This window comes from Phasianus colchicus, chromosome 1 (assembly GCF_987193195.1).
Source record: "Phasianus colchicus chromosome 1, bPhaCol1.hap1.1, whole genome shotgun sequence".
Classification (NCBI taxonomy): domain Eukaryota; kingdom Metazoa; phylum Chordata; class Aves; order Galliformes; family Phasianidae; genus Phasianus; species Phasianus colchicus.
In genome coordinates, this window is record NC_143436.1 from 39,640 (window position 1) to 67,360 (window position 27,721).

The 27,721-nt window shown below is 40.7% G+C and overlaps 1 protein-coding gene across 2 annotated transcripts; it reads left to right on the forward strand.

Moving 5' to 3' along the window:
• Positions 1 to 1,726: 1,726 nt before the first annotated feature.
• LOC116235183 (maternal embryonic leucine zipper kinase-like) lies at positions 1,727 to 27,717 on the forward strand. Of its 2 annotated transcripts, none has more exons than XM_031603178.1 (18): positions 1,727 to 1,808; positions 3,043 to 3,142; positions 3,420 to 3,505; positions 3,959 to 4,075; positions 4,638 to 4,781; positions 6,894 to 6,962; positions 8,032 to 8,124; positions 9,220 to 9,318; positions 10,831 to 10,899; positions 11,469 to 11,567; positions 12,486 to 12,572; positions 13,878 to 14,006; positions 17,918 to 18,064; positions 18,803 to 19,028; positions 20,525 to 20,618; positions 21,068 to 21,236; positions 26,556 to 26,659; positions 27,296 to 27,717. In XM_031603178.1, exons 2-18 carry the CDS (start codon positions 3,079 to 3,081, stop codon positions 27,471 to 27,473), a joined length of 1,974 nt encoding a protein of 657 aa, XP_031459038.1. In that variant the 5' UTR covers positions 1,727 to 1,808; positions 3,043 to 3,078; the 3' UTR covers positions 27,474 to 27,717. The 2 variants fall into 2 exon arrangements, with proteins under 2 accessions (XP_031459038.1, XP_031459039.1); XM_031603179.1 differs by having other exon boundaries at positions 1,751 to 1,961.
• Positions 27,718 to 27,721: the final 4 nt, after the last annotated feature.

The window sequence follows — 27,721 nt, forward strand, 5'->3', positions numbered from 1 at the left end:
CATGTGCAAGGAATTACGAGTAACACAGCCTGGCCACAGACATGCTAAGTTAGAGAACAGCTCCATAGAGATTTCTGAGTCGTCCCCAGGGCAGCACTCAGCATAACTGAGTGTGTGCACCTCTCTCCTAGCTGGCGTCTCTGCTGGGGAAAGAGTGGCTCTGCCTGCTGACTGATCCCAGAAGGATTAGTTCTTCTGACTCCCTTCCAATGGTCACTTCCCTCATCTTCCCCCTCTCTTCAGCTGTTTTTATACTAATTTTTACCCTACTGGCAGAGCTTGAGTGCCTCTTATCATCGCATACCTTTGTTCTGAGTTGTGTAAAATTGTCTTGCTTTGTTTTTAAAACCCTAGGCTAAAAACTCCAGAGTGCATATGCTCACTGAAGGGTTGTAGCACCATGGAAGCGGATAACTTTTGGCCTGGAGGTGTTTTTTAGTTTTATGATGAGTGTTTTTAGTTTTATAATGAGCAAATACTGTTACAAAACGAAGGAGAAAGCTCTAAAGCAGACAGTTAGGATGATGGCATGATGATGTTACTAATGTGATTAGTGCTATTATGCTATTATTAGTATGTTAATAGTTTGCTAATAAAAAAAAGGGGGGGGGGAGGGGAAATGTGGGAATACAAGAAAGAATATTCCAAGCAGAAGCTGTGGAGCAAGATAAACAGCATGAGAAAGCAAAGCTGAGAACCAAGGAAGGCTCCAGAAGAGAAAAACAAAAATCATGTAAGCTGCTTGATGGCTGCATGATAATGAACCTGACTGGAGGAGGAACTGCCTGGATAAGTACCTGCACGTATGGTTAAGGAGTGTCTGTATGGAATGTTTTGTTGACGTGTAAAGGAAGGTGGGAAAGTTACAAGACTATAAGGGATGTTAGAACCTGCAATAAATGATTTGGATTGTTTGCATCTGAGTCTGTGCCTCAGACACCACAATGGGAGGACTCAGAGTATGTTAGAGTGTACCAGAAGATACGGGGATGTCTTTGGAGGGATGTCTTTGGAGTCCAGTAGGGCATATTTGGAAACAGGTGAAGAGCCCTTGAGCACACTGAGGAGCTGTGAGAAGGCACTAGGGTGCTCTGGGATGTCTTTGGGGCCTCCTACAGCATACGTAATTGCTCTGGGGTATGTTGGATGTCTGTAGAGCAAACTGTTGGGCCCTGAGAAACCTCTGTGGCACATTAGGGGGCAGTGGGAGCCAGAGGTCAACGAGGGGCCCTTGGTAAGACTCAGCAAGCCCTGCAGTGTAGGAGCAGCTCGCACTGGTTGCACTTGCTTGGCTGGGAGCTCATTGGCTGGGAGGTGATTCCCTTGGTTTGATTAATTTAATTACTGGATGATCATTAAATAACACTATCCAGCATTCATTAAAGATTTTTTTTTTTCCCCAAAGTTCTGTCACGCAGTTGTTGCAGCTTTGCTAAAATATGTTGAGTTTATTCAAAATTCCACTGATGCTCCTAAAGCACTCAAAGTGCATTTGGGGGGGAGTGATAAAATGGCTCTGACAGATTCATCATTAACATGCGTTAGGCGGCAATCCAGGCCTCCTTGAGCTGCATAAACTCAGTTTCGGCACCGCAGTGGAGCCGGAGACACACCCAACATGGCGTCGCTGTGGCACCGCCCCCCATCCCGTTTCTACCTTCCTCCCATCATGCAGTGCGCGACAACAGCAGTTCCGGTTTCGGCGCGGCGGTGATTGGTCCATCCTCTCCCCCGGCCGGAAGTGAGCGTTCCGACAGCGAAGTTCAAACGCGAGCTGCGGTCCCGGCAGCCGTCGGAGCGCAGTTCCGGTACGCGGCGGAGGCCGGGTAGCTCTGGAAAGGGAGCTGGGAGTGGCGCTCCCTGTGTCTGCGCCGAGGCGGCGAGGCTCATCGGGCGGAGCGGCCCTTCCTCGGGCGGTCTGCGGAGGGGCCGTGCTGCGCTGTGCCGGAGTGGCGTGCGGGGTGAGACAGCCCTGCTAACGGACAGAGCGCTGCTGGTCCGCTAAGCCCTATGGGGAAAGGCTCCCTCTGCTTCCTAAGGAGGTTCAACAAGGCCAAGTGCTGGGTCCTGCACTTCGGCCACAACAACCCCATGCAGCTCTATAGGCTTGGGGATGAGTGGCTGGATGACTGTGAAGAGGAAAGGGACCTGGGGGTGTTGGTTGATGCTCGGCTGAACATGAGCCAGCAGTGTGCCCAGGTGGCCAAAAGGGCCAACGGCATCCTGGCCTGCATTAGAAATAGTGTGGCCAGCAGGAGCAGGGAGGTAATCGTTCCCCTGTACTGAGCTCTGATGAGACTGCACCTTGAGTATTGTGTTCAGTTTTGGGCCTCTCACTACAAGAAAGACATTGAGGCCCTGGCGTGTGTCCAGAGAAGGGCAATGAAACTGGTGAGGGGTCTGGAGCACAAGTCCTATGAGAAGTGGCTGAGGGAGCTGGGATTGTTTAGTCTGGAGAAGAGGAGGCTCAGGGGAGACCTCATCGCACTCTACAACTACCTGAAGGGAGGTTGTGATGAAGAGGGTTTTGGCCTCTTCTCCCAGGCAACGAACAGGACCCAGGGAAATGGCTGCAAGTTGTACCAGAGGAGGTTTAGGTTAGACATGAGGAAGAACTTTTTCTCTCAGTGCATGGTCAGGGGCTGGAATGGCTGCCCAGGGAGGTGGTGGAGTTGCCATCCCTGGCAGTGTTCAGGAGGTGTCTGGATGAGGAGCTGCAAGATCTGGTTTAGTGCTTGTGGTAGCAATGGCAGTGGGAGGACAGTTGGAATAGATGATCTTGCAGGTCATTTCCAACGCTGTGATTCTATGATTCTAAAAGCTGTAGTCCAACCCTGCTGCAGCACAAAGCCCTGAGGGGTGTTCTGTACTGTTAGCATAAGGGAAGTCAGCACCATGCAATGCCATTTGTTACTGCTAGGTGAGAGGGGATGCGCCTTGATGAGGAGATGGGCAGTGCTGGAGCTGCCAGAAGTGTCCCTTCTGCTTCTAAGAGTGTGTCCTAAGCAGGATGTGAACACTGATGGCTCTTCCTCACTGCAGGTGCTTGGAGGTTCTCAAGGTCTTGCAGAATCCAGGATGTCTGTCAGTGACTACCAGGAAATTCTCAAGTACTATGAATTACATGAAACAATTGGAACAGGTAAGTGTAATCTTTGTACAAAAACAGCATGCCTAACAGTCTGACTCACCACTCTCTTTATCTGAGAATAGATTAATTGCTCTTATAAGATCCCTAAGTCAGGTTTCATGTGTATAAACTTGAATTTTTAAACCAGTTGGAAATTGATTATGCTGATCACCTCTTCCTTTAATTAAAACATTACACACAATGTATGCTAGGTACTCTGCTTTCGCTGTAACATTATATTAGAGAAGAATTCACACTCAACTTTAAGCGTCTGTGTTTTGAATTTTAGGTGGTTTTGCAAAGGTAAAACTCGGACGGCATCTTCTTACTGGTGAAAAAGTTGCAATAAAGATCATGGACAAATTTGCTTTAGGGGTAAGCCAAAGGATATTTAAATATGATAACATCATCTGTTGGATTTGTGGAGTTCTCAAGAACACATGGGGGTGGTATATAGAAATGCAGCCTACTAGTCCCGTTGCCTTTTGAAGGATGCTGTAAGATGGGAAAAAGTTCAACAGACACCACAAATCTTGTTCCTCGTTGTTCAGAGGGCAATACTCTCTGGCTGTAATAATGTTGAACTTCCTCCGTTTTACAGCAACTTCAACAAAATGCTAATGAAAATATTAGACATTTTACATTTCAGTTTTTGCAGATGTGTTCCAGAATTCCTATGGCAGTAATCTCAGACATAGCTGAGTTGATGTTAAATTGTGTACTGTCACATATATGCTTTGACTTCTTATGTTTCACAATAGTCAGATGTGGTACTTGGTATGTCAGATTACTTAGTGATTTCATAGCTTGCTTTTATGGTCTCTTAAGGATGACTTGCCTCGTGTTAAAACAGAAATTGATGCCATGAAGAACTTAAGTCATCAACATGTTTGCCGATTGTATCATGTAATAGAGACATCAAAGAAAATATTCATGGTCTTAGAGGTAAGAAATAGTTTTTCTACCACGCCTGAGGTTACTATTTTTATCTTTAGCAGTAGACAATAATACAAAAATAAAGCTGAAATGAAATGATTCTTAAATATCTCAACGGTGAATGGGTTCAAGATTCATTGGTTTGAAAATTAAGTAGAAAATGTTACATATTCTGTCTTTTTGTAGAAGCCACTGATCAGCATTCACAGTAAGTAAACTGGTTTTAATTCCTAACTTACATTTCAGTTTTTTAAAGTAGCATCTGCAAAGTCTGCAGGACACCAGAGCCCCTAAGTTGTTGTCATCTCCTGAGTGATTTGTGCCACCCATGACATTGAGTGCAATGCTTCAGTTACAAAATTGGAGGCAAGGGTCAGATTTGTTTGTTTGGTCTGCCACAGTGATGGCCCATGGCATAACTGGAGCGCTCATGTACTGCTCTGATTGAGCACAGGGAATGGAAGAGCATCCTCTACATGCTGTACTGTGCTTTCTGTGCTCTCATTGCTACTTATCTTTCTCTGATTCATTCTAAATACGTTTTCAGATAACTTTACCTTTCTCATTACAGTATTGTCCTGGAGGGGAGCTGTTTGATTACATTGTTTCTAAGGACCGCCTTTCAGAAGAGGAAGCTCGAGTCTTTTTTCGACAGATTGTTTCAGCAATTGCTTATGTTCACAGTCAGGGTTATGCCCACAGAGACCTCAAACCAGTAAGCCTGAACTGTATTCAGTCTTTCATAAATAATAATGAATGTGTTTTTATTTTTCCATTGGGAAAGTGAGTGATTTATCCCTTTGTTGTGGTTTAACCTGGCAGGTGGTTAAGTATCACACAGTACTTCACTCACTCCACTCCCTTCCAGTGGATTGCAGGAGAGAATTGAAGGGGGAAAAAAACAACGCAAAGTAGAACTCATGGGTTGAGATAAAATTATTTACTGAGATAAAGAAAAGGAAAAGGATAATAGTTATGATGAATGCAAAAGCAATTGCTCACCACCTACTAATCAATGTCCCGTTAGCCTCCTAATGGTGGAAGAGATTTACCTGAACTTCCACCCCCTTCAAAACTCCTTCCACAATATGTCATATGGTATGGAATATCCCTTTAGCCAATTTAAGTCAGCTATCCTAATTCTGTTCCCTCTCAGTTTCTTGGGCTCTCAGCTGAGAATGACTTTGGCTCTGTACAATGCTGCCTAGCAGTAACTACAAGCATCAGTGTGCTATCTAGAACAAAACAATAGTATCATATATAATAGGTGAATGGTGAACAGTTGGACTGGGTGATCTTTTAGATCTTTTCCAAACTTGGTGATTCTATGATTCTATATCAGACACTGAAGAAAACAATTCCATCCCAGCTGAAACTCAGACACCCTTCATTATCTTGTGCTTAGAATTCTTTCACTACAGAAAATGTTAGATAATTATTACTATTTTATATTATGTTCTGCAGCTGAGCTGGATTTTGTTATCCTTGAAGAAGAATCTTCCTCTGGAAGGAGAGTAAAACATCATGCTCCTAATGGGAGTAGAGCAGAGACACAGATCTGATATGAGTGTTGGTTTCACATTTTCCTTATGCTCTTTGTTGTAATTTGTATCTAGAGAGAGCCCTTGTGGTGTCAGTCTGTTGTGTAAACTGGTCTAGTTTTGTGCCTCAAGGAAGAGTGGTCCTTTAAACAAATGGTGGCTATACAGAGGGTATGGGGTGAGGTGCATGCCTCTGGCTCCATGCAATGGATTTTCTGTCACTGAAGGCTTTAAGCACAGGTTAGGTACTGGAAGGTTTGAGTATTTCTACATAAATAGATTAGAACTTTGCATTTTTTAAGTTGCTGATATCTTTGAGAAAAGCAAATTATTACAGTACAAGCATTTTTCTTAGGCATCTTATGATATCCCTATATCTAAAAAACCTTTCCCCTCTGAAAAATAAAGCATTGCCTATTCTTTTTGGAAGGAACTGGCTTCCAGCTGAAAAGCTGATGGATTCATAGGCTCAGACAGTAACTTGGAATGGAGGTGACTTCTAGAGATTTGTGCCTGAACCTGCTGCTTCGAGAATCTTGAGACCAAGTTTCTCAGAGCTTTTTCTACTTTCATCCTCAACCTCTCCCAGGGATGAGGCTGCATGCTCTCTCTGGGCAATCTGTTCAGTGCTTGAAAAGCTTTTTTTCCTTATATCCAGTCTACTGTTTCAGTGAATGACTGTTTTCTGTCACTATCCCACCGTGACCTACTGTACAGATCCTCAATCTGTCTTCATGCCTCCCTTGTGGGCGTTTAGAAGCTGCCATAAGATTCCTCTGTACTTTAAACAAACATCTTTCTCCCCAGTTTCTCTTTACTGAGTGGGAGTTTCAGCCCCCTGCAGAGACTGGAGGCCAATCACAGAATTTGCTTCAGGTTGTTATCCTTCCTGGCCAAAAACTAGATACAGTATTGTAGATGTGATCCAATGAGTGTGAAGCAGGGGTGACTTGTCCTGGTCTGGTTGTGCTGCCTTTTAATGCAGCCAATTATACTGTTGCACTTTTTTTTTCTGTCAGAACACACTGCTGGCTTGCATTCATCTTGTGGTCTTTCACCACTTGTCCTCCTAGTCCCCAGGCCCTTTCTTACAGATACAAACTAGTATTTCCCACCTGGGATATTGGAAGATGGGTATTTGTTAGCAGTCAGTGAAAATCTCTGAGAGAGAGAGGGCTTTTAGTAGACTGCTAATCAGTGACCACAACAAGAAATAACAGAAAAGAAAATATGTTTCTTTGGACACTCAGGTGAAAATCATTCCTGACTGCTTTTTCATTCATCAGGAAAATCTGCTGATTGATGAGAAACATAATTTGAAGCTTATAGACTTTGGACTCTGTGCAAAGCCAAAGGTAAGAGTATCTTAAATCAAATATAACGTGCCTCCAAGTAATATATGTTTGACCACAGTGTGCAACAGGGACTTGCCCAAACATCTTAAATTCAAGCAGTTTCTGAGGTTGACATGCAATTGCATCTTGCTTGGAAGGGCCTTAGCTTTGTGAGAGTGGTTAACAGATTGCTCAGAAGCACATTTAGATTCTTTTCTCTACCTAGACTTCCTGTTTTCATAGTCTGAGCTGTAGATAATATTGTAGGTGTATCACCTCTCTTATGCAAGGGTCTGTAATAGGAGCATTGGGTTGGCATGCCATTATCTCTTCTAAGGAACTGTATGTAGATTGAGATTGTGGATAGAACCAAACAAGTTTTGTAGGTGACATACAGATCCTGTGGTTGCATATGCTTGAACTGAATTGTTTCTTGATCTTAAAACTAGTTTCTAGGAGCCTTTACTTAACATGCAAGATGGGTGCTGGTAAGAAAGAATTTAATGGGAAGACTGCCTTACTGATTCAAAGAGAATTACTTATCCTCAAATAATTTTTCCTGGCCAAAGTTAGAGCCTCTCGCAGGTAATCAAAACCAACAGGCTGTTGTCTCAGTGGTATAATGTCATCTTGCTCTGACCTGTTTAGAACAAAACCCAAGTAAAGTAATAGGATGCTCTGAATAAGGAAGTATTATATTAGTTGTTCTTCGTAAAGTTTGTAAAGTTATTGCATTAAATTTTTCTAAATAACCAGCAAGCCTCAAACACAATAGCTTATGCATGACTTCTTTCTCAGTTTTTTGTTTGCACAAACAGTTCATCTTAGTAGATGATCAGCTAAGGAAAATAATGCATCATGCCAAGGATACATAAGAGAAGTAAGCAGCTTGGAATCTGTGCATTTATACAATACTCATATATTGTCTTAGACAATATTTGCTTAGTGAGGTCACCTATTGAATGAAAGCAAAATATACAATGAATGAAAATATGCACAGGAGAAGGAGCCTCTGTGGCTTCTGAAGTGTCACTACTAGAAAACATAAACTCTGTTAAAGCAAATTTTTCTGTTTTCTGTGTTATTCCAGGGAGGCCTTGATTACCACCTGAACACATGCTGTGGAAGCCCAGCATATGCAGCACCAGAGCTAATCCAGGGCAAAGCGTATATTGGCTCAGAGGTATGAAGACCGGTGTTTGTTTTACCCCTCTCCCCTTTTTCCCTCCCCTCCCCACAGAGCATTTAAAGGCAGTGGAGCTCAGATACACTCGCTTGGTTTCCCTCCTGAATTGCTCAGTAGATCTCAGAAGCTGTCAATGGCCGCAGACTGAAAAGTGCAATTGGCCTTAGTTCAGCTGGTTTGTCTCTGGATAATCCTTAACTGTCTCCACCAATTGAGCTCTAAAGCAGGGAACTACAAAACAGCAACTTCAGAGATCTCCTCCTATTACTAAGCCATTGAAAGAGCAATTTGGTCTGTTAATTATCCATCATTTGTCAAACTTTTGTGCAGTCTCAGGATCTTACATGTTTTGTCAGACTTGTCTTTAGCTTCCAAGTTGTATGTGAAGACTTGCTTCCATTGTAATGCACAATGTACTAAAAATTGGGAGATAAAAATATGAAGAGTTTTTTCAGCTTTGATTTCACGTCTAGAACTTTGGAACTCACTTCTTGCAGTTGTTAATCTGTCCAAACTGGTCTAGTTTGGAATGCCCTCATACTTCTTGGATTGCTCTGCTGTTAAATATGGAGCAATTCTTTCAGGTACCATTGCACCACTGCTGTTGGCTTCTAATTCTTGCTTTGTTTGTTTTCCACAGACTGCTTTTCAAGTCTCCTTTTTCTTTACAGTCAAAGCAAGAATTGCATTGTGAATTGTATATGAACCTTGTTGTGCCTATACATAAACAGAACAGCAGCAGAGCCTCGCAGGTGATTGTGCTGACAACTCTCATTGTAGCCACTAACTATGCCAAATCCCTTGTGATGAGTTTGATTTCATTTTTGCCAGTGAAATCCTTGTGGATATAAGGTACTGCAGCAGGGTGATGAGTTAAGATGAAGATATTGGTTTTAGTAGTGCTTTAAGTTGAGTGGAAGAGCAATTGAATTAGGGTTATATGCTTTCTCTAGGACCATAATTTTTTTTCCCGAGGGAAAGAGCCAGCTTTTTGTGGGCTATATATGGCCTTTGGCAAGGGCAGATAATACAATCAGTCAGTAAGCCATTTTAGGTGCTTCAGGTTTGTAAACTTGTCTTTTTATTTTTTAGGCAGATATTTGGAGCATGGGTGTACTGCTGTATGCTCTGTTGTGTGGGTTTCTTCCTTTTGATGATGACAATGTGATGGCACTCTACAGGAGGATAACAGTAGGTATCAATGGTGCTAGAATACACTGAGAAGGGAAATAGCTGAGCATGACAAGAGGCCTTGCTTTTCTGATGGCAGAACATGCTGAGCTGTGCGGTGGGTGGAAAGGCTATCTGCTGAATATTGTCCTTTTTTTTTTTTTCTGCTTTTTCCACCAGTATTTTGTGAATTTGGTTCTACACTTGGTTGGCTAGTGCACTGTAGCCTGATTCTATAATATGATAGCATACAGAGTTTAAGGAGAAGTATTTTCTTGCCAATGGGCTAGATTTTTGTATCTGGTTCTTCAACTGGCTGCTCCCTATACTACCTGTAGTAAAAATATAAATCCATTGTTTGATTTACCTTAAATGAATTTTATTTATTATATTTATTTATGTTATTAAATGCCAGCTCTTCTCATGTCTTGGAAGAGCAAAGTTCTACATCTGCTATCAGAATTTCCTCTTTCAGAATCAGGAGGAAATGTAGGACCCCACTGATTGCCTTCAAAATTTAGCAGTTGGTTCTGTTTCCTTTCAGAGTGCATAACAACCTGAGCATGTTAATCAAATGACATGGCTTTTTAGTCTGGTGTGAACTACGTAGTGCATTGAGACTTTTTCCATTTGTAAGCAGGACTTTGTCCATTTCTGCAGGACTGCAGAAAACCCTTTGTGCTAATCATTACTCCAAGATGCAGAATGTGGCAAATGGCAAATGATCCAACTGCTTCTGGTATTCATTTCCTTAAAATTGTGAATAGTTTTGGACTGAGAGTTTGTAAGCAGAATGGAGCTCTTAAAGCTGTCAAAGATTGTTTCTGCACTGTTTAGTTCTATCTGTCTGACACAAACAAGAGCTGAGAGCTCCATTGCTTGAATTGGTGGAACTTGTTAATGAACTGGGATGAGCAAATTTCAGAATTTAGTCAGAATGCAGTAAAAAATGGATAATCTCACAGGTATTAAGATACAGGCTTGCTATTTCTGTACTGAATTTGTTTTAATTTTATGTGATTGTGATCTGAAAATTGCTTGAAATGCAGACACCTAGACGTTGTGAATTGAATTTCACACATTATAGATCCTGAAATATCCTGGAATCTAAAACTCAGAATTGGTTCAAGTCTACTGCTTGAATATAATCAGGATCACAGCATCTGTGTGCACTGTTCTTTTCCCTGTAATGCTCCACATCACTTCATTTTGGGTATACTTAAGGAAATGGACTACGTGTCATAACTGTTGTTAGAACAAAGTATTTCTGGTGTGATCTTATGCATTTTGTAGCTCTTGTGAGCAACTTCCCTTCCAGCATTGCCCTCAGTCAAGTATGTGTTAGTTTTACCATTAAATTTATTCAAGCAATTCTTACAGCTGAGTTTGCATATGTCTGTTCCTACACTTTGAAAAGAGATGTCAATATCATCCAAATAATTTAACAGTTCATTTTGAGCTAGTTGTTCAAGGTTCATTCTAAATCTTCTTTTATTTCAGTTATTTTATTTTCATTAACTTTTTTTATTGCAGAGAGGAAAATACACTGTTCCAAAATGGCTTTCACCTAGCAGTACACTGCTACTTAACCAACTGCTACAGGTAAAAGAGCTGCTTCTATTCAGATTGATCTACAAAATGCTGTTGCATAAGCTCAAAACACTGATGGAGTATTTAGAAAATATTCAGTGTTTAAACAAGTTAAACTGTTCCATGCCTTATATCCTTAAAGAAAAGGTTAGTGTTGTCTTGTGCTGAAAATTCTCAAATAATAACATGGTACTAGTTACTGGTTATAGAAATAATTACAATTTTAATAATTAAACAATCTTCAAGCAGCTTGTATTTGGATGTTCTTAATTGTGCTGTATAACTAAGTGATTTGTAAACAAAAGATGTTTCATAAAGGAAGCTGAACGTACTAAGTATGCCTTTGGGCTATATCTGTGCAGAATCATAAATACAAAATGCTTGTGGAACATTTACTGTAACCATTGGTTCTGTAACTGCTCTTCACAGCTAAGGTATTTGACCTTCCTTTTGGTGAAGTAATGAAATACTGCTGGTTTCTATTCGTGCTTCTAGGCACCTTGAAGTTCTTAGGAAAAGAAGAATTGTCTCCAGTTCTTCTCAATGATATAAGTAACAGTTTGAATGTTGCTGCCCACTAGGTAGACCCAAAGAAGCGGATTACAGTTAAACACCTGTTAAGTCACCCTTGGCTCATGCAAGGTTATTCTGATGCTGTTCAGTGGCAAAGTAAATACCCAGTAAGTACATATACCCAAAGAGGCCTAAGTATTTTCTGGAATCTTTTCTGGACCACTGCCATCCTCACAGAATGGGATTGATAATACATTTCTTCAGAGGCTGCTGACAAGTGGTGTCTCTCAGGGGTCTGTCTTGGCACCTTCAATATCTTTATCAGTGACAGAGAGAGTGGAACCAGAGCGCACCTTCAGAAAGTTTGCAGGCAGCTCCATGCTGAGAGGTGCAGTGGATAAAACAAGAGGTAGAGATGTCTCATCCCTGGCAGTATTCAAGGCCAGGTTGAATGAGGCCCTGGACAGTTTGATCTGGTGAGTTGCAACCTTGCAACTTGGAACTTGATGGTCTTAAGGTCCCTTCCAACTCAAGCCATTCTATGATTATTTGGAACTGTGCTTGTCCTCCTTGTCTCAATTGTTTTACATGTGTGAGAGGTTGGGGTAGCAGGGTTGGGGTGGGGGTGGGAATTGGAGTGTATGGAGAGATTCTTGCTGTAGATATTGAGAAGTTGCTGTGTATTTGCAGTCAACAGCTGCTGCTGGCCACCGGGTGTCACTGTTTCTCTGAAGAACAGCTGTGCTGATCATACAACACAGCGTGCTGTGCATGCCATGTAACTGAATAATTAAGAAGAGATAGAAGTGTAACTTCTGCTCTAATGAAAATCTCATCTGCTGACAGGCTTTTGTACTTGAATTCAGAACCTGTTGCTACAGAGGGGCCAGTTGCTGAAGCTTGGTGACTCTTTCTGTTTACTCCTTGCAGTATTTAACCCTGATATTAACTATTTAAAATAGAAAATCTGAAATTGTGGCTAATTATTGACTTGATTGCTGCATATCAGAACACTATCATGGTGAGATTTGGCTCTGTGAGATGACTTGGAAGCTGTTTCTTCAGTATAGGTCTTGTTCTTGCAGCTGGGGCACCTTGATGAAGACTGTGTAACAGAACTTTCTGTGTTTCACAACCAGAGCAGAGAGAGTATATCAGCATTAATATCAGAGGTAATAAATGTATGTCAGTAATTCAGCATTTAAGCTAACTACTACGACAAATAACCTTACTGTATTAACAGGCTCTAATGCTCACTTATTCTCAAACATGAAATATTTCATACCTTTCAGAGCTAAGGTACCCCTGCAGAACTCCATAGTCTATCTGTAGCTAATAACTACATTTCTGAAGATCACATTTATTCTATTTTTCTCCTTTAATTGTGTTTTCTAAGCCTTTCTGTTATTTTCTACCATGCTAAAATTCTTAGGAATCTCTGGAAATCCAGATAGATTCAAAACAGAAACTTATGGATAAATAACAGATGTCACATGCTGGCTTAATTCATTGCTTTGAAATGTTTCATTAATAAGTGGAAAATATAAAGAAATCACTCAGACAACCAAACAAGTTTTGGGAATTACAACTCAAAAACTCTTAAAGAAATGAATCCATCCCAGTAACTTCTGAAAATAAATGAGAAAAGCTCAACTGAGTGCTTCTAGATATACTGTATAAATGTAAATAGTGATATTCCAAGCTGTAGAAGAGATTTAAAACACGATGCATACTCTAGCTTTAACCTGAATCTGAAAATTGTTCCTTGAAATTGAATTGTCTTTCTATTAAATAGAAAGTGGTAGAATTTGGAAGGATTGTTAAGATTTCCATATAGCTTTAGTAGGAATAGATGTAAAATGTAAGTTTTACCTAGGGGAGATCATTTGTGGAGTCATTGCTACTTTTCTTCAGGTACAGGAAATAATGAGAACAATCTACCTACAAGAGGAAGAAGTTCTTTCATATTAGTCTGTGATACTTTCATAGTCCTTTATCAAAGGACTTCTAATGCCTTATAAGTAATTCAAGCTAATTGTACTACACTGTGAGTCTGTCAAGCATTGTACCCATGGTTCTCATAGTAGTCAAAAAGCTGCTGAAAATCAAGCTGAATGTTGATGCTCCTTGGAGCTGGGCTGAAACATGGCCCCCAAAAATGGGAGTCCAGCTGAAATACTGTGCAAAATGAATTAATAGGAGCTTTGCCATTCGCTTCAGTAGAGAGATTCTGGCACCAGCTTTAGTTTTCACTTTCAGCAATTGTACTGCTCTCAAGCAAAAACAAGAGTTGTCTGCTTCTTTATCTTAAATGTGTTGTGTGAATCAGCTAAGGTCTGAAACTACCCAAATGCGATCAGACATGAAGGTAGCACATCAAGGGGAAAATATTCCAGACATGCAGAAATGTTTAGCACGCTAAGCTTTCTTTGTACTGACAACTTTTCTGAAGAGATCTAAATACTCTTGTTTTCTAGTGGAATTATGACCAGATGTCAGCAACCTATCTCTTGCTTCAATCCAAGAAGGTTCGTGGCAAGCGCATTCACTTAAGAATTCCATCACAAACAGCACATGCCAGTACAACACAGTCAGCAAGCCTGGGGGTAAGTTTTAGAGTTCAGCACAACATTCTGGTAAAAATGCTTCTGTGTGCTACAGCTCTGCCTGGGTAAACAGCCTGGTGGCCTAAACGTCAGTAAGAGAGCATGTGTGCAGCCAGTCTTGGTCATCAAATCTTGTTCTATGATAAGGCCACACACTTAGTGTACAAAGTCAGAGGATGTAATCTTTCTAGATTTCAGTGAGGCCTTTGATCCTCTCCCTTGTGGCATCCTTCCAGACAAGTCATCCAAATGTGAGATGGACAGGTACAGGCTATACTGATGGCTCAGTGGCAGAGCTCAAAGAATTACAGTGAATGGGGCTACATCTACTGGTGGACACTCACTAGTGGTGTTACCAACACTCCATTTTTGGGCCAATCCTGTTCAACATTTTAATCAATGACTTGGATGCATGCAAGGCATGCATCCTCTGCAGATTTTCTGATGCTATTTAACTGGGAAGTGCTGGAGGCTCCTTGGAGGGATGGAGAGGCCTCACAGAAGAATTTAGATAGATCAGAGCATTAGGCAATCAGCAGTGGCATGGAGTTCAGCAGAGGAAAATGCCAGATACTGTACTAGCAATGGAATAAGGACAGACAAAGATACAGAATAGGAGACAAGTGTCTGGAGAGCAGTACTTCAGGACGGGGTCTAGAGATACTGGTGACAGCAAGTTTAACACCAGCCAGTAGTGTGCCCTAGCAGCCAGGAGGAGGGGAACAAAGCTGCTAACAGGACTGGAAGGTGTGTGCTTTGGGGAGAGGCTGAGGACACTTGCTTTGCCTGGTCCAGAGAATAGAAGGCAAGGAGATGACTTCTTTGCTCTCTGCAACTCCCTGAAGAGCAAAGTGCAGAGGAAGGCGCTATCTTTACCTGGGAACCAATGACAGGACGAGCAGGAATGGCACAGAGCTGCACCAGGGGAGGTTCAGACCAGACAATAGGAAACATTTCTTTACTGTTAATGTGGCCAGCTGCTGATACAGGCTTCTAAGGGTGGCGGTTGGTTCCCCACCAAAACAAATAAAAGCCATACAGAGTTGAAGTTACACAAACAACTCGAGGTGATTGCCCTTGAAGAAGGACCTTGCACAAAGAAATGGCCTTTTGCTGCATGTTCCCAACCTCTCATTCAGACATGTAGACCGATAGTAGTATTGAGGTTGGAGATCTTTCTGCTCTGGATTGGTTCCTTTCATTGTCTCTTGGTGGGCTGTTTTCTCCAATCTTCAGGACTGTAAGATCTGCCAATGCTTGGAGAGTCTCAATTTCATCTTTCTTACTTCCTTATCTTGCAGTTAGAGTAAGCTCTGTGGCCTTTCTTAATTGCAGTTGGTTGCAAGTCCAGCAGTCTGTGTCCTCAGGCTTCAGCAAATTTAACTGTATCTTCTAAGCAAATTCTGTGCAAGATTATTCTATTCAAGTAGCACAACAAATTAGAGAACAAGAATAGCCTTATGAATATAGAATCGTAAAATGGTATGGATTGGAAGAGACCTTTAAGATTAGCTAGTTCCAAACCCAAGCTATAGGCAGGGATACCTCCCTCTAGACCAGGTTGCTCAAAAGTCCTATCCAGCCTGGCTTTGAATGCTTGCAGGAAGGAGGCATTCACAACCTAGCTGGACAACCTGTTCCAGTGTCTCGCCATCCCACAGTAAAGAATTTCTTCCTAATATGTGGTCTGAATCTATCCTGTTCCAGTTTAAAGCCATTTCTCCTCATTCTGTCGCTACCTGCCCTTATAAAAAGTCCCTCCCCAGCTTTCCTATAGGCCCCCTTCAGATACTGGCAGGCCACTATAACGTCTCCTCGGAGCCTTCTCTTCTCCAGGCTGAAGAGCTCTAGCTCTCAGCCTTTCCACACAGGGGAGGTGTTTGATGAAAGCTTTCAGTAGAATTGCAGCCATAATATAAATCCTTACTTGAACTCCGGATTTCTGTGTAAAATTGCTAGCTAGCTAGCTGAACATGCTGTTTTGTGTGAAGACAAGCTCTCCAAATAAATACATTATTATGCATCTGATTCACTTGCATGTAAATCATTTCAGTTCATTCGTACAGCTGCTGTGTAATACTGATGAGTTCTAAGATTACTAGTTTTATATAACAGATCATGTATCATAAGAATTGCTGAACCAGTATAATGTGATTTCTGTGATCACAGTGAATTAGTCTTTCACACCCAGATCATTAGTTTTTATGGGTTCAGCAACAGTGAAGTTATTCTATCTCTATTTGTGAAATGGGTGCCAGGTAAATTAGGTCTGGCTAGTACTGCTATTTAAAAAATGCATTATGCCCTCACATACGATTGAGAAAATCATGCCCACATAAAACAGCAGCCTATTAGTTCTTCTACAATAATCAGAACAAACTTTACCTGCCTGCCTGTCGATAATGTATGTGAATACATGCTCAACCTGCCAAAATACCCAAACAGCAACTGCCTCTAATTAGAACTGGTCTCATGTGAAGACAAGAAAGCAAGAGAACGGAACTTTTCACATAACTTGGCATTGTTCAGCCTGGAGAAGAGATGGCTCAGGGAGATCTTATTGTTGTGAGTAAGTACCTGGACTGAGGATACAGCCGGGCTCTTTTCATTGGTGCCCAGTGGCAAAACATGAAGAAATGGGCAGAAACTGGACCGCAAGAGATTTTGTCTAAACATCAGAAAAAAAATTCTGCGTGTGGATGACCAAGCACTGTCACGCATTGGCCAGAAATGTTGTGGACTTTCCCTCCTTGGAGATTTTCAAAAGCTGACAGAAATAGTTTGGGGCAACCTACTGTAGGTGGCCCTGCTTGAGCAAGAGCGTAGGACCAGATGACCTCCAAAGGTCCCTGCCAACCTAGTCTGTGATTCTGTGAATTTGATGGCACAAGAATATGTATAACACCACCTTTTTGGAAACAGTTTTGTGTGTAAGGAAATTCCAAAAAAATACCGTGGCCTACATTTCTTCTGAAACACAATAGTCAAGATATCCTGCTCAGGCATTCATATTGTAATGGAACATGATTTCAGTTACAGAATAGAGATTGCCTGTAGCTAGCAGCCCTCTGGAAAGGGCTTTTTAGTAAGTCATCGTAGAGCTTCCCTAGATCTGCTGTTTCTGCTTTCACTAGTAATGAGACACGTGATCGTTGTGGTATCTATGAACACAGGTCTGGAGACACTGTGTCTCTGTTCTGTGTCAATAGAACATAGCTTCCAGAAATGGTTCTTTTCCATCTCAGGACTGATAAGGTAGCTGTATGCAATATTGGCGAAGTGGTATGAAATAAGTCCATGGAAAAGATGTTCCTGAAATCATAACAAGCTGTTAAAACAAAGGATATTTTGATACTACAGTCATAGGTGACGTGAGACATGATGGTTAGCAATCTTGACTGAAGTACTGGATTCCATAATTCAGTAAGGAACTTTTGCCTGTGCTTGCTGACATGCTTCCAAACACTGGTTCAAGCAGTGTTGCAGATTCCATAATCATGTTTTAGATATGGTTTGTTTACCTTTATGTGAGCTAATTTCAGACCTCACTGCATTCTTTTCTTCAGTTCTTTCCAGGCTGTTATTTGACTATTGTTGAAAAGAACTTGTGGTCCAAGTCTCCAAATCAAAGGCTATGAGATGCTGCTCTTGTTGACACAGGTTGTGAAAGATGACTTGAGCTTTAAGAATAATTTCCCTTCTGCTCTTGATATGAATGTCAAATCCACGATTACAATATTAAGAACATAATATAAAAGTTGGGGCTGCTGGCATGTGAAATTCCATTAGCTGTTAGCCATAATTAGGAAATTGCAAAGCAATCATATTTAGATTTTACTGATATTATTTTTTTCTGATGAAATCTTCCTTTTAATCCCGCAAAATAATCTCAACTGAACATTTCTTTTCAGTCTGAAAAGTCTGTGACATCTGAAGATGTGCCAGATTGCAGCAATGTGCCAGATGCGTTTGGATCCATGGAATTTTCTGATGCAGCTTCATTGTCTGAAGAATCTCCACTGGAAGAGTTTATTCTGAATACTCACAGAACAAAGCAGGTGTCTGAAGATCTAGTGCTAGTTTCTTACAGAAAAAAACACAATTCTTAATCCAGAATTGTATATAATTCTCATTGCATATTATGCTTCTCATTGTATATAATGCTTATTACATATTTAAGTATCTAGTGACCTTGACCAAAGGGAGATACAGATTGAGTAAAGAAGTATGTTGAGCATAAATTTTGGTGCCTTCTACCTGTAAGCCATGGTTCATTTGATCAGAACCTTAACTTCAGTGTTTGGTTTGCACAGAAACAGCAAGTAAGGGAAAGAGTAAAGGAGTCAGTGAGGATTTTTAAACAAAATGGAAAGTGATAAGGCACAGTTAATAAGATTTTGGAGTTAGGTGAGAGTTGGACAGAGCTTTAAAGGTGCCAAAAGAAATTCAATCTCTCTGTATTGGACAAGAAAATCCACAGTGAAGCAATTTAAATTTTGCAGCTAAACCAAATAATAATTCATAGATATGTTTAGATAAGCTGGTGATGAGTAATCCTAAGTGTAGAATTTAGATGAACAAATAAAAAAAAATGGCATTTGACAATCTATAAGAAGCAAACTCATTCTAGAAGAGAATCAGAGGTATTGAAGAGTTTTTAACTATTTTGCTCACTAGAAAAGTAGTATATGATATTTTCATAAGTATTGTGTCTGACCTGATTAGATGTTAGAATTTCCTTGACACTAAAACTTCTCTGGATGTGATTGGAGTACCTTTTGTTACATCTCTGGCAGCATTCAAGGCATGACACTCAACTGGGTGATATGGAATTCACACTGTCAACTCCAATGACAAGAAAAGTGGCATCTAAGAAGCATGCAAACAAAGAGAATGTTGATGCAGAGTCAGCATTAAGAAATGAGCTGCCCTTTGCACTTCCTGCTCCAAAGGCCTCCTTTTCAAAGAGCGAGACAGACAAGCAAGTACAAGGCATACCCTTTCAGGCACCTACTTCCAAAGGTATGTTGTGTCGAACAAATGAAAACCTAGAAATGTTTAAAATTTAAATATGAACACAGTACTTGTAGATCCTAAACTTCTGTTTCTGGAAGATTTAGGTTTGAGGGTTTTTTTGGTCACAGCACATATATTCACCATCCTGTACATCTGACAGTGCACTCCAAGTGGTTTAACCGTATGTCGGGCCATGTTACTTGTCTATTAATTATAGAAGTTCTCACAGTTTCACAAGGAGCATGCCTTTGGATGCATTTGTTCCCCTCATTCATCCATAATGAGACAAGTGCTGTGGAGATCTAGTGGAAAATTTCTTCAATGTTCATTATGTTTTTTTGTTTTTTCTGGGCTACTATTTTGACTGAAAGAAAAGGGTATGTTTTTACTTAAGCGTGCTTTTATTGCATCTTGCTTCTAAATGAAATGTTACCTACTGGATTCCTCATAATAGCATACCATATACTTTCATATATCTGTTCAGCGTGGCATTAAAAATACTTAGGCTAGCAATGTAACACCTACATTTATGTGAAGGACCACGGAAATGTGTCCATGCTATATCAGCTCTTCTGAGTTACAAAAATGTCTCCAGCCTGTCTTCGTGTTGATACTGTACATGTTAACTCTACCCTTTAAAATACTGAGCACTTCTTAATATTGAAGATTCTTCTGTTTCAAGTGCTAGAAAATACTGTTCAGAGATGCTAGATCTTTGCAGACTAATATGTTATTAAGGGTTATTGAACATATCACTGTCTTTTGTTAAGTGTTCAACGAAGCACATTACGAAGGCTAGTTGTTCACACAGGTTTCATTTTTGTCTTAATATTGCACGTAATTTGTGATGTTGGTCTTACGGTAAGTTTAAAAAATAAAAGTAAGTATTTCTTAAATGAGAAGTGAAGAAGTATGATTCCTGCTCATTTTTGTTAGATATTCCTGAGAGTTAAACAATTAAAATATTTTTGTTGTTCTATTGGAAGTTCTTACATTAGGATAGGCTAAAGCAGTACTTGGAGATAACAAATCGTGGAAGTATCTCTTGGAAATGCTGAGCACACCATTATTTGGGGCCAACTGCTGCTTTTAATCTTTGAGCTGAATCTTTGAGCTTTACATTGAGTTGTCTCCACAAATTCAAAACTGCTCCACATAACTCTTTTCCCACATGTGGATGATAGAACTTTTTAGGCTGTTACTTAACTTAACATGTAGTATTAACTGTGGTTATGTAATTCATACCTTTCACATAAGTGAAATTACTTGATGTAGAATGTGACTTTTTGACATAGTAAATTCCTCAGTGTTTGTTTGTCCTGAGACCAGTGGCAGAGCAGAGTAGTTAAAACCTATTTTATCACTCTGAAGATGCAGACTAGAGATACATAGGAGGCTGGCTTTAAAAAAATTAATTGCTACTCATGAGAAATCCTGACTGAAGAAAAATAAATCCTCTTCTGCAAAAACATACCTGCTCTGGTTTGGATACTTTCTTTCAGAGAGCCAGTTCACAACAGTTACCCCAGTTAAGAAGGCAAAAATACCAACAAATACGTATGAACTGACAGCAACTGAGGTTCTTCCTGAGAGAAGGTAAATGTCCAGTTACCTGTATATGTTTTTGGTTTAGAGCAGTGCTACCTTAATCGATGAACAGCCTAGGAAGTATTGTTCACAACAGCAAGCTATATTTCCTTTGTCTTGGTTAAAAGTTTCCTAAAACCTCTTTCTGTATTCACTAGGAAACACTGAAAGCAGAAAAAAAAAAAAGTTAAAACTAGAAGTCACTCATCTTCAGAATGCATTCCTATTTTCCATAACATAAATCCCATCTTGTTCCATCTTCCCAGAGTGCTGCAGTTTTAAAATGCATATCTGAGCTTAAACCTCAACTAACTTGTAAGCAGAAACTCTCATAATACACGACACTTCCTTTTGTTATCTTCATTCTGTCAGGCCTGGTAATATTCTAATAATGTATCTGAAATAACTGCTGTCTGATTGCTGAGGAAAAGCAACTAATTAATTTGGTTTTGTAACAGGTGTCATTCTGTGGATTTAGATCTCAACATAGCTCATGTGGATAGCAGCCAAAAGAAGAGAAAGGCCAAACTATTTGGAAGTCTTGAAAGAGGTCTAGATAAAGTGATAACAATGCTTACACCAGGAAAAAAGAAGCGATTCAGTAGACATGGGCCAAGAAAACTTAAGGTATGTTTGCTAGAGAAATATTTTATGGAAATGATAGTATTAAATATTTTCGAGAGCTATTAGGAATAGTCTTGTGAAAAATTCTGTGATCTGAATTGCCTGCACTCTATAGAAAATTGCACTTGCTTGTTCTGTTTTTCTATTAATATGATAATGGCCCTGTTATTACCCAAGGATTTAGTGCTGGGTTCAGCTCAGGCGAGTCACCAGCACATCATAGGAGAGGGCTGACCATTGCTTTTTGTATGCCATCTCACTAAACTGGACGGGGATGCAGGATGGGTTTAAAGGAGTCCTAGCTGAAAATATTTAATGATATTATTTCTGTAGAGATACTGCTGGCTTTCCCTCTGGTGTGAGGGAGTTTTGATAACATTCCTTGCTAGCTGTTTTCCATAGTTCAGGAGTGATACCCTTGGAAAGGAGTTCCAGGATCTTATCTGGGATTCAATAGAATCCAAGATTAAAGTTAAGGCTTTAATAAATTCAGCTGGTGAAAGAATTTCTGATGCTGTCAGTGTGACTTTTAATTTTCAAAGTTTTGATGTCTCTGCACCCAAGCCATTTTTTTTACTACTTTTTCTTTTAGTAGCTCTAGAAAAAGTAATTACTTAGTACATTGCATAGAACACTTTTACATGAAATTAAGAACTTACACCTAGCAAAGTTGATTTATAACATCAGTTTTAGATTTCTAGAATACACATGCATAGACTTCTCCGTGTAGTGAATAGAATCATATAAATCACTTGATAGGAATTTATATTTGAATCTGTAGATGGCATGTTCAAAAAGCATGTGATTAATGTGAAAACAAGGCTGTTACAAAGGCATAAGCAGTTCCATAAAAGAAATTGATGCATCTCTTCAGCTAGCTGTCTCCTGAAGCTGTAGCTATTAGGGACATCTCCAGTAAAATCACAGAATCCAGGAGTCTGGAAGGGAGACCTCTGGAGATCATCTATTGCAGCCTATGCTAAAACAAGTTCTCTACATTAAACAGCACTGGAAAACATCCAGGGCAGTTTTGAATATCTCCAGAGAAGGAGACTTCACAGTCTTTTTGGGTAGTTTGCTCCAGGGCTCTGACACCCTTGAAGTCGTTTGTCATGCTTGTATGGAACTTCCTGTGTTGCAGATTGTACTCACTGCCTCTTGTCCTGATGCTGATTACCACTGAAAATCATCTGACCCCATCCACTTGATACCTATGATTCAGATATTTGTAAACATTGATAAGATCCCCTCTCAATCTTCTCTTCCCCAGGCTGAACTGCCCCAGGTCTCTCTGCTTTTCCTCATAAAGAAAGCACAGCTAGACTGTGCCACTGATCACAGTCTTCTGAGCTCTGCTAGTCAGCCAGTTCTCAATCCATTTCACTGTTTAGTAATCTATCTTCCTAAGCTTACCTACGAAGATGTTACGGAGTCAGAAGCCTTGCTGAATTCAAGGTACACAACATCCACTGCTCTCCCTTCATCTATCCAGCTGGTCATTACATTATCATAGAATCCTTAGAGTTGGAAGGGACCTCTGATGGCCATCTAGTCCAACTCCCCTGCAACATCCACAGCTAGATCAGGTTGCCTGATCCAACCTCTCCTTGAGAGTCTTCAGGGATGGGACATCCACCACATTACGAGACAGCCTGTTCCAGTGCCTCACCATCCTCACTGTAGAAGAGCTAATCTAAATCTACTCTCTTTGAGCTTAAAGCCATTTCCCCTTGTTCTATCACCCCAGACCCTGCTGAAGAGTCCATTCCCTTCTTTGTCTACTGAACAGCCCACCCATCAAATCCATGTCTTTCCAATTGTAGAGAAGAATGTTGTGGAGTACCATGTCAAAGGCCCTATAGAAATTGAGATAGGTGATATCAGTGGCTCTTCCCTTGTCCATTGATGCAGTGACACCATCATAGAAGGCCACTAGTTGGTCAAGCAGGATTTGCCCCTGATGAAGCCATGCTAATTCTCCTGTATCATCTTCTTGCCTTCAGCGTGCCTTAGTATGGAATCACAGAATCACGGGATGTCAGGGATTGGAAGGGACCTCAAAATATCATCTATTCCAATCCTCCTACTGGAGCAGAAGCTCCTATATTAGGTCACTCAGGAACGCTTCCGGGTGGGTTTTGAATGTCTCCAGAGAAGGAGACCCCACAACCTCTCTGGGCAGCCTGTTCCAGTGTTCTGTTATCCTCACCATAAAGAATTTTTTTCTCATATTTATGTGGAACTTCCTGTGTTCCAGCCTGCACCCACTGCCCTTTGTCCTATCATTGGGTGTCTCTGAGAAGAGCCTGGCTCCATCCTCCTCATACTCACCCTTTACATATTTATAAACATTAATGAAGTCACCCCTCAGTCTCCTCCAAGCTAAAGAGACCCAACTCCCTCATTCTTTCCTCATAAGGGAGATGCTCCACTCTCTTCATCATCTTTGTGGCTCTGTGCTGGACTCTCTCAAGCAGTTCCCTGTCCTTCTTGAACTGGACACAATATTCCAGATGTGGTCTCACAGGAGCAGAGTAGTGGGAGAGGAGATCCTCTCTCGCCCTACTAACCACAGCCCTTCCAATACACCCCAGGATGCCATTCGCCTTTTTGTCCACAAGGGCCCAGTGCTGGCTCATGGTCATGGTCCACCAGGACCCCAGGTCCCTTTCCCCTGCTCTCTCCAACAGGTCAGTCCCAACCTACACTAGTATCTGGGGTTGTTTTTGTCCAGATGCAGGACTCTACACTTGCCCATGTTACATTGCTTTAAATTCCTTCCCGCCCAACTCTCCAGCCTGTCTAGATCTAGCATCAGGAGGATGTGTTTCATGATCTTTCCTGGCACAGAGATGAGACTGGCAGCTCAGCAGTTCCCTTTTTAGTCATCCTTTTTAAATATGGGTATGATGTTACCTTTTTTCCAGTCTCCAGGACTTTACCTGATTGCCACAACTTTTCAAATATCGTAGAGAGTGGCTTGGAGACTATATCAGCTAATTCCATTAGGACTCTGGGATGCATCTCATTGGGATCCATAGACTTGTGGATATATAAAATAAATAGGGTGGATAAAATAAATGTGGATGTATAAATTAAAATGGTACCAGATTGGTCAAACATGATTTCCCATTGGTGAACCCATGTTGACTACCCCTAATAACCCTCTTTTCTTTCACTTGCTTGAAGATAACATCTAGGATAAGCTACTCCATCATCTTACCAGTGACACAGGTGAGGCTTCCTAGCCCATAGTTTTTTGGGTTCTTCTTCTTGCCCTTTTTGAAGAGTGAACTGATATGACTATCCTCCAGTCCTCAGACACCTATTCTGTTCTCTGTGACCTTTTAAAAATGAAAGAGAGTCATTTAGCAATGACTAAATTTCTTCTTCCAGCTCCCTCACTGCTTGTGGGTGCATCCCATCGAGGGCCATGGATTTGTGTGCATTGAGTTTGCCTAGCCTATTTCTGATCAGATCCTTCTCAACCATCAGGAAGTCTTCCTTTCTCCAGACTCATTCTCTTACCTTCAGAGTCTGGGATTCTGTGGGGCAGTCTTACCAGTAATGACTAAAGCAAAGGCAGCATTCAGTAACTCCACTTTCTCAATGTCCTTTGCTGCCAGGACACCCACTGCAGTCAGTAGTAGGACCTCATTTTCCCTCATCTTCATTTTGCTATTGATTTACTTAGAGAAGCCTTTCTTGTTGTCCTTGACTTCCCTCACCAGATTTAATTCCAAAAATGTCCTAGCCTTCCTTGTTGTAACCCTGCATGCCCTGACAACGTTTCTGTATTTCTACCAAGTGGAATTTCTACCTTTTTCACATTCCATAGACTTTCTTTTTTCTATTTGAGATTTCCCACAAGCTCCTTGCTCATCCTTGTGGGTTTCCTGCCACTTGCACTTGATTTCTTACCCATAAGGATTCCCCAATCGTGAGCTTAGAGGAAGCGGTGCTTGAATGTCTACCAGCTCTATTGGACCCCTTATGTTCCAGTGCTCTAATTCATGGGATATTAGGCCCTCAAAGTGGTCAAAGTTGGATCTCCTGAAGTCTAGGACTGCAGTCCTAATTATTGCTGTGTTTCTTTGATGCAAGATCCTGTTATCAGCTGTCTCATGGTTGATGCATGCAAGGCTGTCTATAATAAGAGGATTACTTTGTGTTTTGCAGTTTGGTTAAATGCAGTTTGGCTTCTGTATTTTTATCTGGAAGCTTATCCAAATGATGCTTTGTTAAATACAAGATGGCATTGTTACAAGTTCAAGACATCTGGGACTACAAACCTAACCAGCTAATTTGACAAGTATTCAGACTACACCAATAATTTGGGATGTTGATCAGAAACAAAAATAAGTGAAATTTTTTGCCTCTAGAAGCTTTTAACATTCTGTATCAGTTTCCCTTGTCCATAGCATTATGCAAGATCACTGATGCACTTCTATGGGCACTAGATTACAACAATGGAAGATGAAACTTTATGTAATTTTTGCTGCAGAAAAGGAGTTTTGTGTGTTCTAGGTTGAACAGGAAATTGAAGAACTTTCTTTTCTTCTCTCTCCGCCTTTACATCCACAGCCTATGTTCATTTCTCAAGCTGTTATACCTTTCTGTCTTCTCTGATCTGTCTCTATGACAGTTACAGTATTTGTGTATTTGTGACATGACAGTTGGTGTACCCTCTCTCTTTCTACACGAGTGTCTGAAAGTTACAGAAGTCATTTGGTGAACAAATCTGTTGTATGTAGTATTAGACATGATATAAACAAACAAAACTGCAGCCATAAACTTAAGGTTGGAAATTACCTTGTTGTTTTTAGGGGGGTTTTTTTGCACTATGATACTTCAGGGCTAGACAAGCCTCGTGGAACCCTGTGTGTTCCTTGATATCTGAAGCACTCAGTCTCAGCAAAGCAACACAGCACAGGCAATTACCCAGTTATGTGGTAGGGGTAGTGTCATAGGATACTCGAAATATGGTTTCATGGCTGTCTTCTGTCATCCAGTCAAGTGAGCACTTCTGGCTACACACCTGTCTCTGTGCTTCCCTGGCCCATCACTGCTGCTTTGGATTTTATACTGGTTTAGAACTTGTACGTGCTTTGATATTAATTGTCCAGAAGCTGTTGGTTAGTGTTCCTGCTATTATTCCAGTGTGTTAACAACGATCATATTGGGGAGCTGAAGCATTTGTCTATATGGTTAGATGGTCTGCAGCTTTCAGTATCAGAAGTTTCCATAATATCTTCAGTTTTAGGAAAAATATATATTCTATGATTATTCTGATTTTATTTTTAATGAGCTGTCTGCTTTTAGGCACACTCTAATGTTACCATGACTCAACTACTGAATCCAGACCAACTGCTGAATGAAATAATCTCTGTCCTTTCAAAGAAGCAAGTGGAATACATTAAGAAGGGGTAAGTGGAAAACAGAATGGCTTCACCTTGTACGTGCCTAAACGTACAAGTCAGTTCCATAGCCCTTAATAAAGCAAATGTTTTAATTTACTTTCTCTGTCCCACTCTGTAAAATACAATACTTTTAGAAAAAGCATAGGGAACAGTAAATGGATATGTGCATGAACAATTGTCCACACAATGCAAAACAGTGTTAAATGAGTTAAATGAGCTCCCATAGAACTCTCTGACGAATATGAAGCAGTAATGATGATGTAGCACTTAGATGCCGATGTTGAGTGTTGTCTGTCCCCTGTAAAACTGTAGGTAGAAAAGGTAAGCTATAATATAGTCACAGACAACTGGGAGAGAGACTGTGTGTAACTGTAACATTCATTCTTGGTAGTTAAAACACATAAACATTTGGCCAAGAGATCACAGAATACAGAATCCTCAGAGTTGGAAGGGACCTCTGAAGGTACCACTGTTGGATTGGGTGCTCACAGCTCTCAGTTGACTTCATCCTGGGCTGTTTTCTCAGTCAAGTGAATGCCAGTGGAGTACTTCCATTAAGTGCTTTTATTCATTCAAAATTGTTCAACACTAGTTTTGAAACATGATTAAATGATTATTCTGCTTCTTCTTTGTTTTGTACAGCTACACCCTGAAATGCCAAACGAAGCCAGATTTTGGCAAAGAATCTATGAAGTTTGAGTTAGAAGTGTGTCGGCTCAGTAAGAATGAAGCAGTTGGTATCAGGAGACAGAGGCTCAGAGGGGATGCTTGGGTCTACAAGAGGCTGGTGGAAGACATTTTATCCAGCTGCCAAGTGTGACTGCTGCTCAGAAAGCCACAATGTTGTACTGAGACTTTAATCATCGTTTTAGAAAAAATCAGTCTGGAAAGGTAATTTGTGATCTCCTTCACAGATGTATTTGAGAAATCTTCTCGGCTCTTATAGTTTTAACCACCCCCTTTGTGTATATGCCCACTGCACGTTTCCTTTTCTTACAAAAACTGTCAACTTCAGCTACACGTTCTGCAATTGTAACTCGACTGAAATAAAATTCCTTAAACTATCCC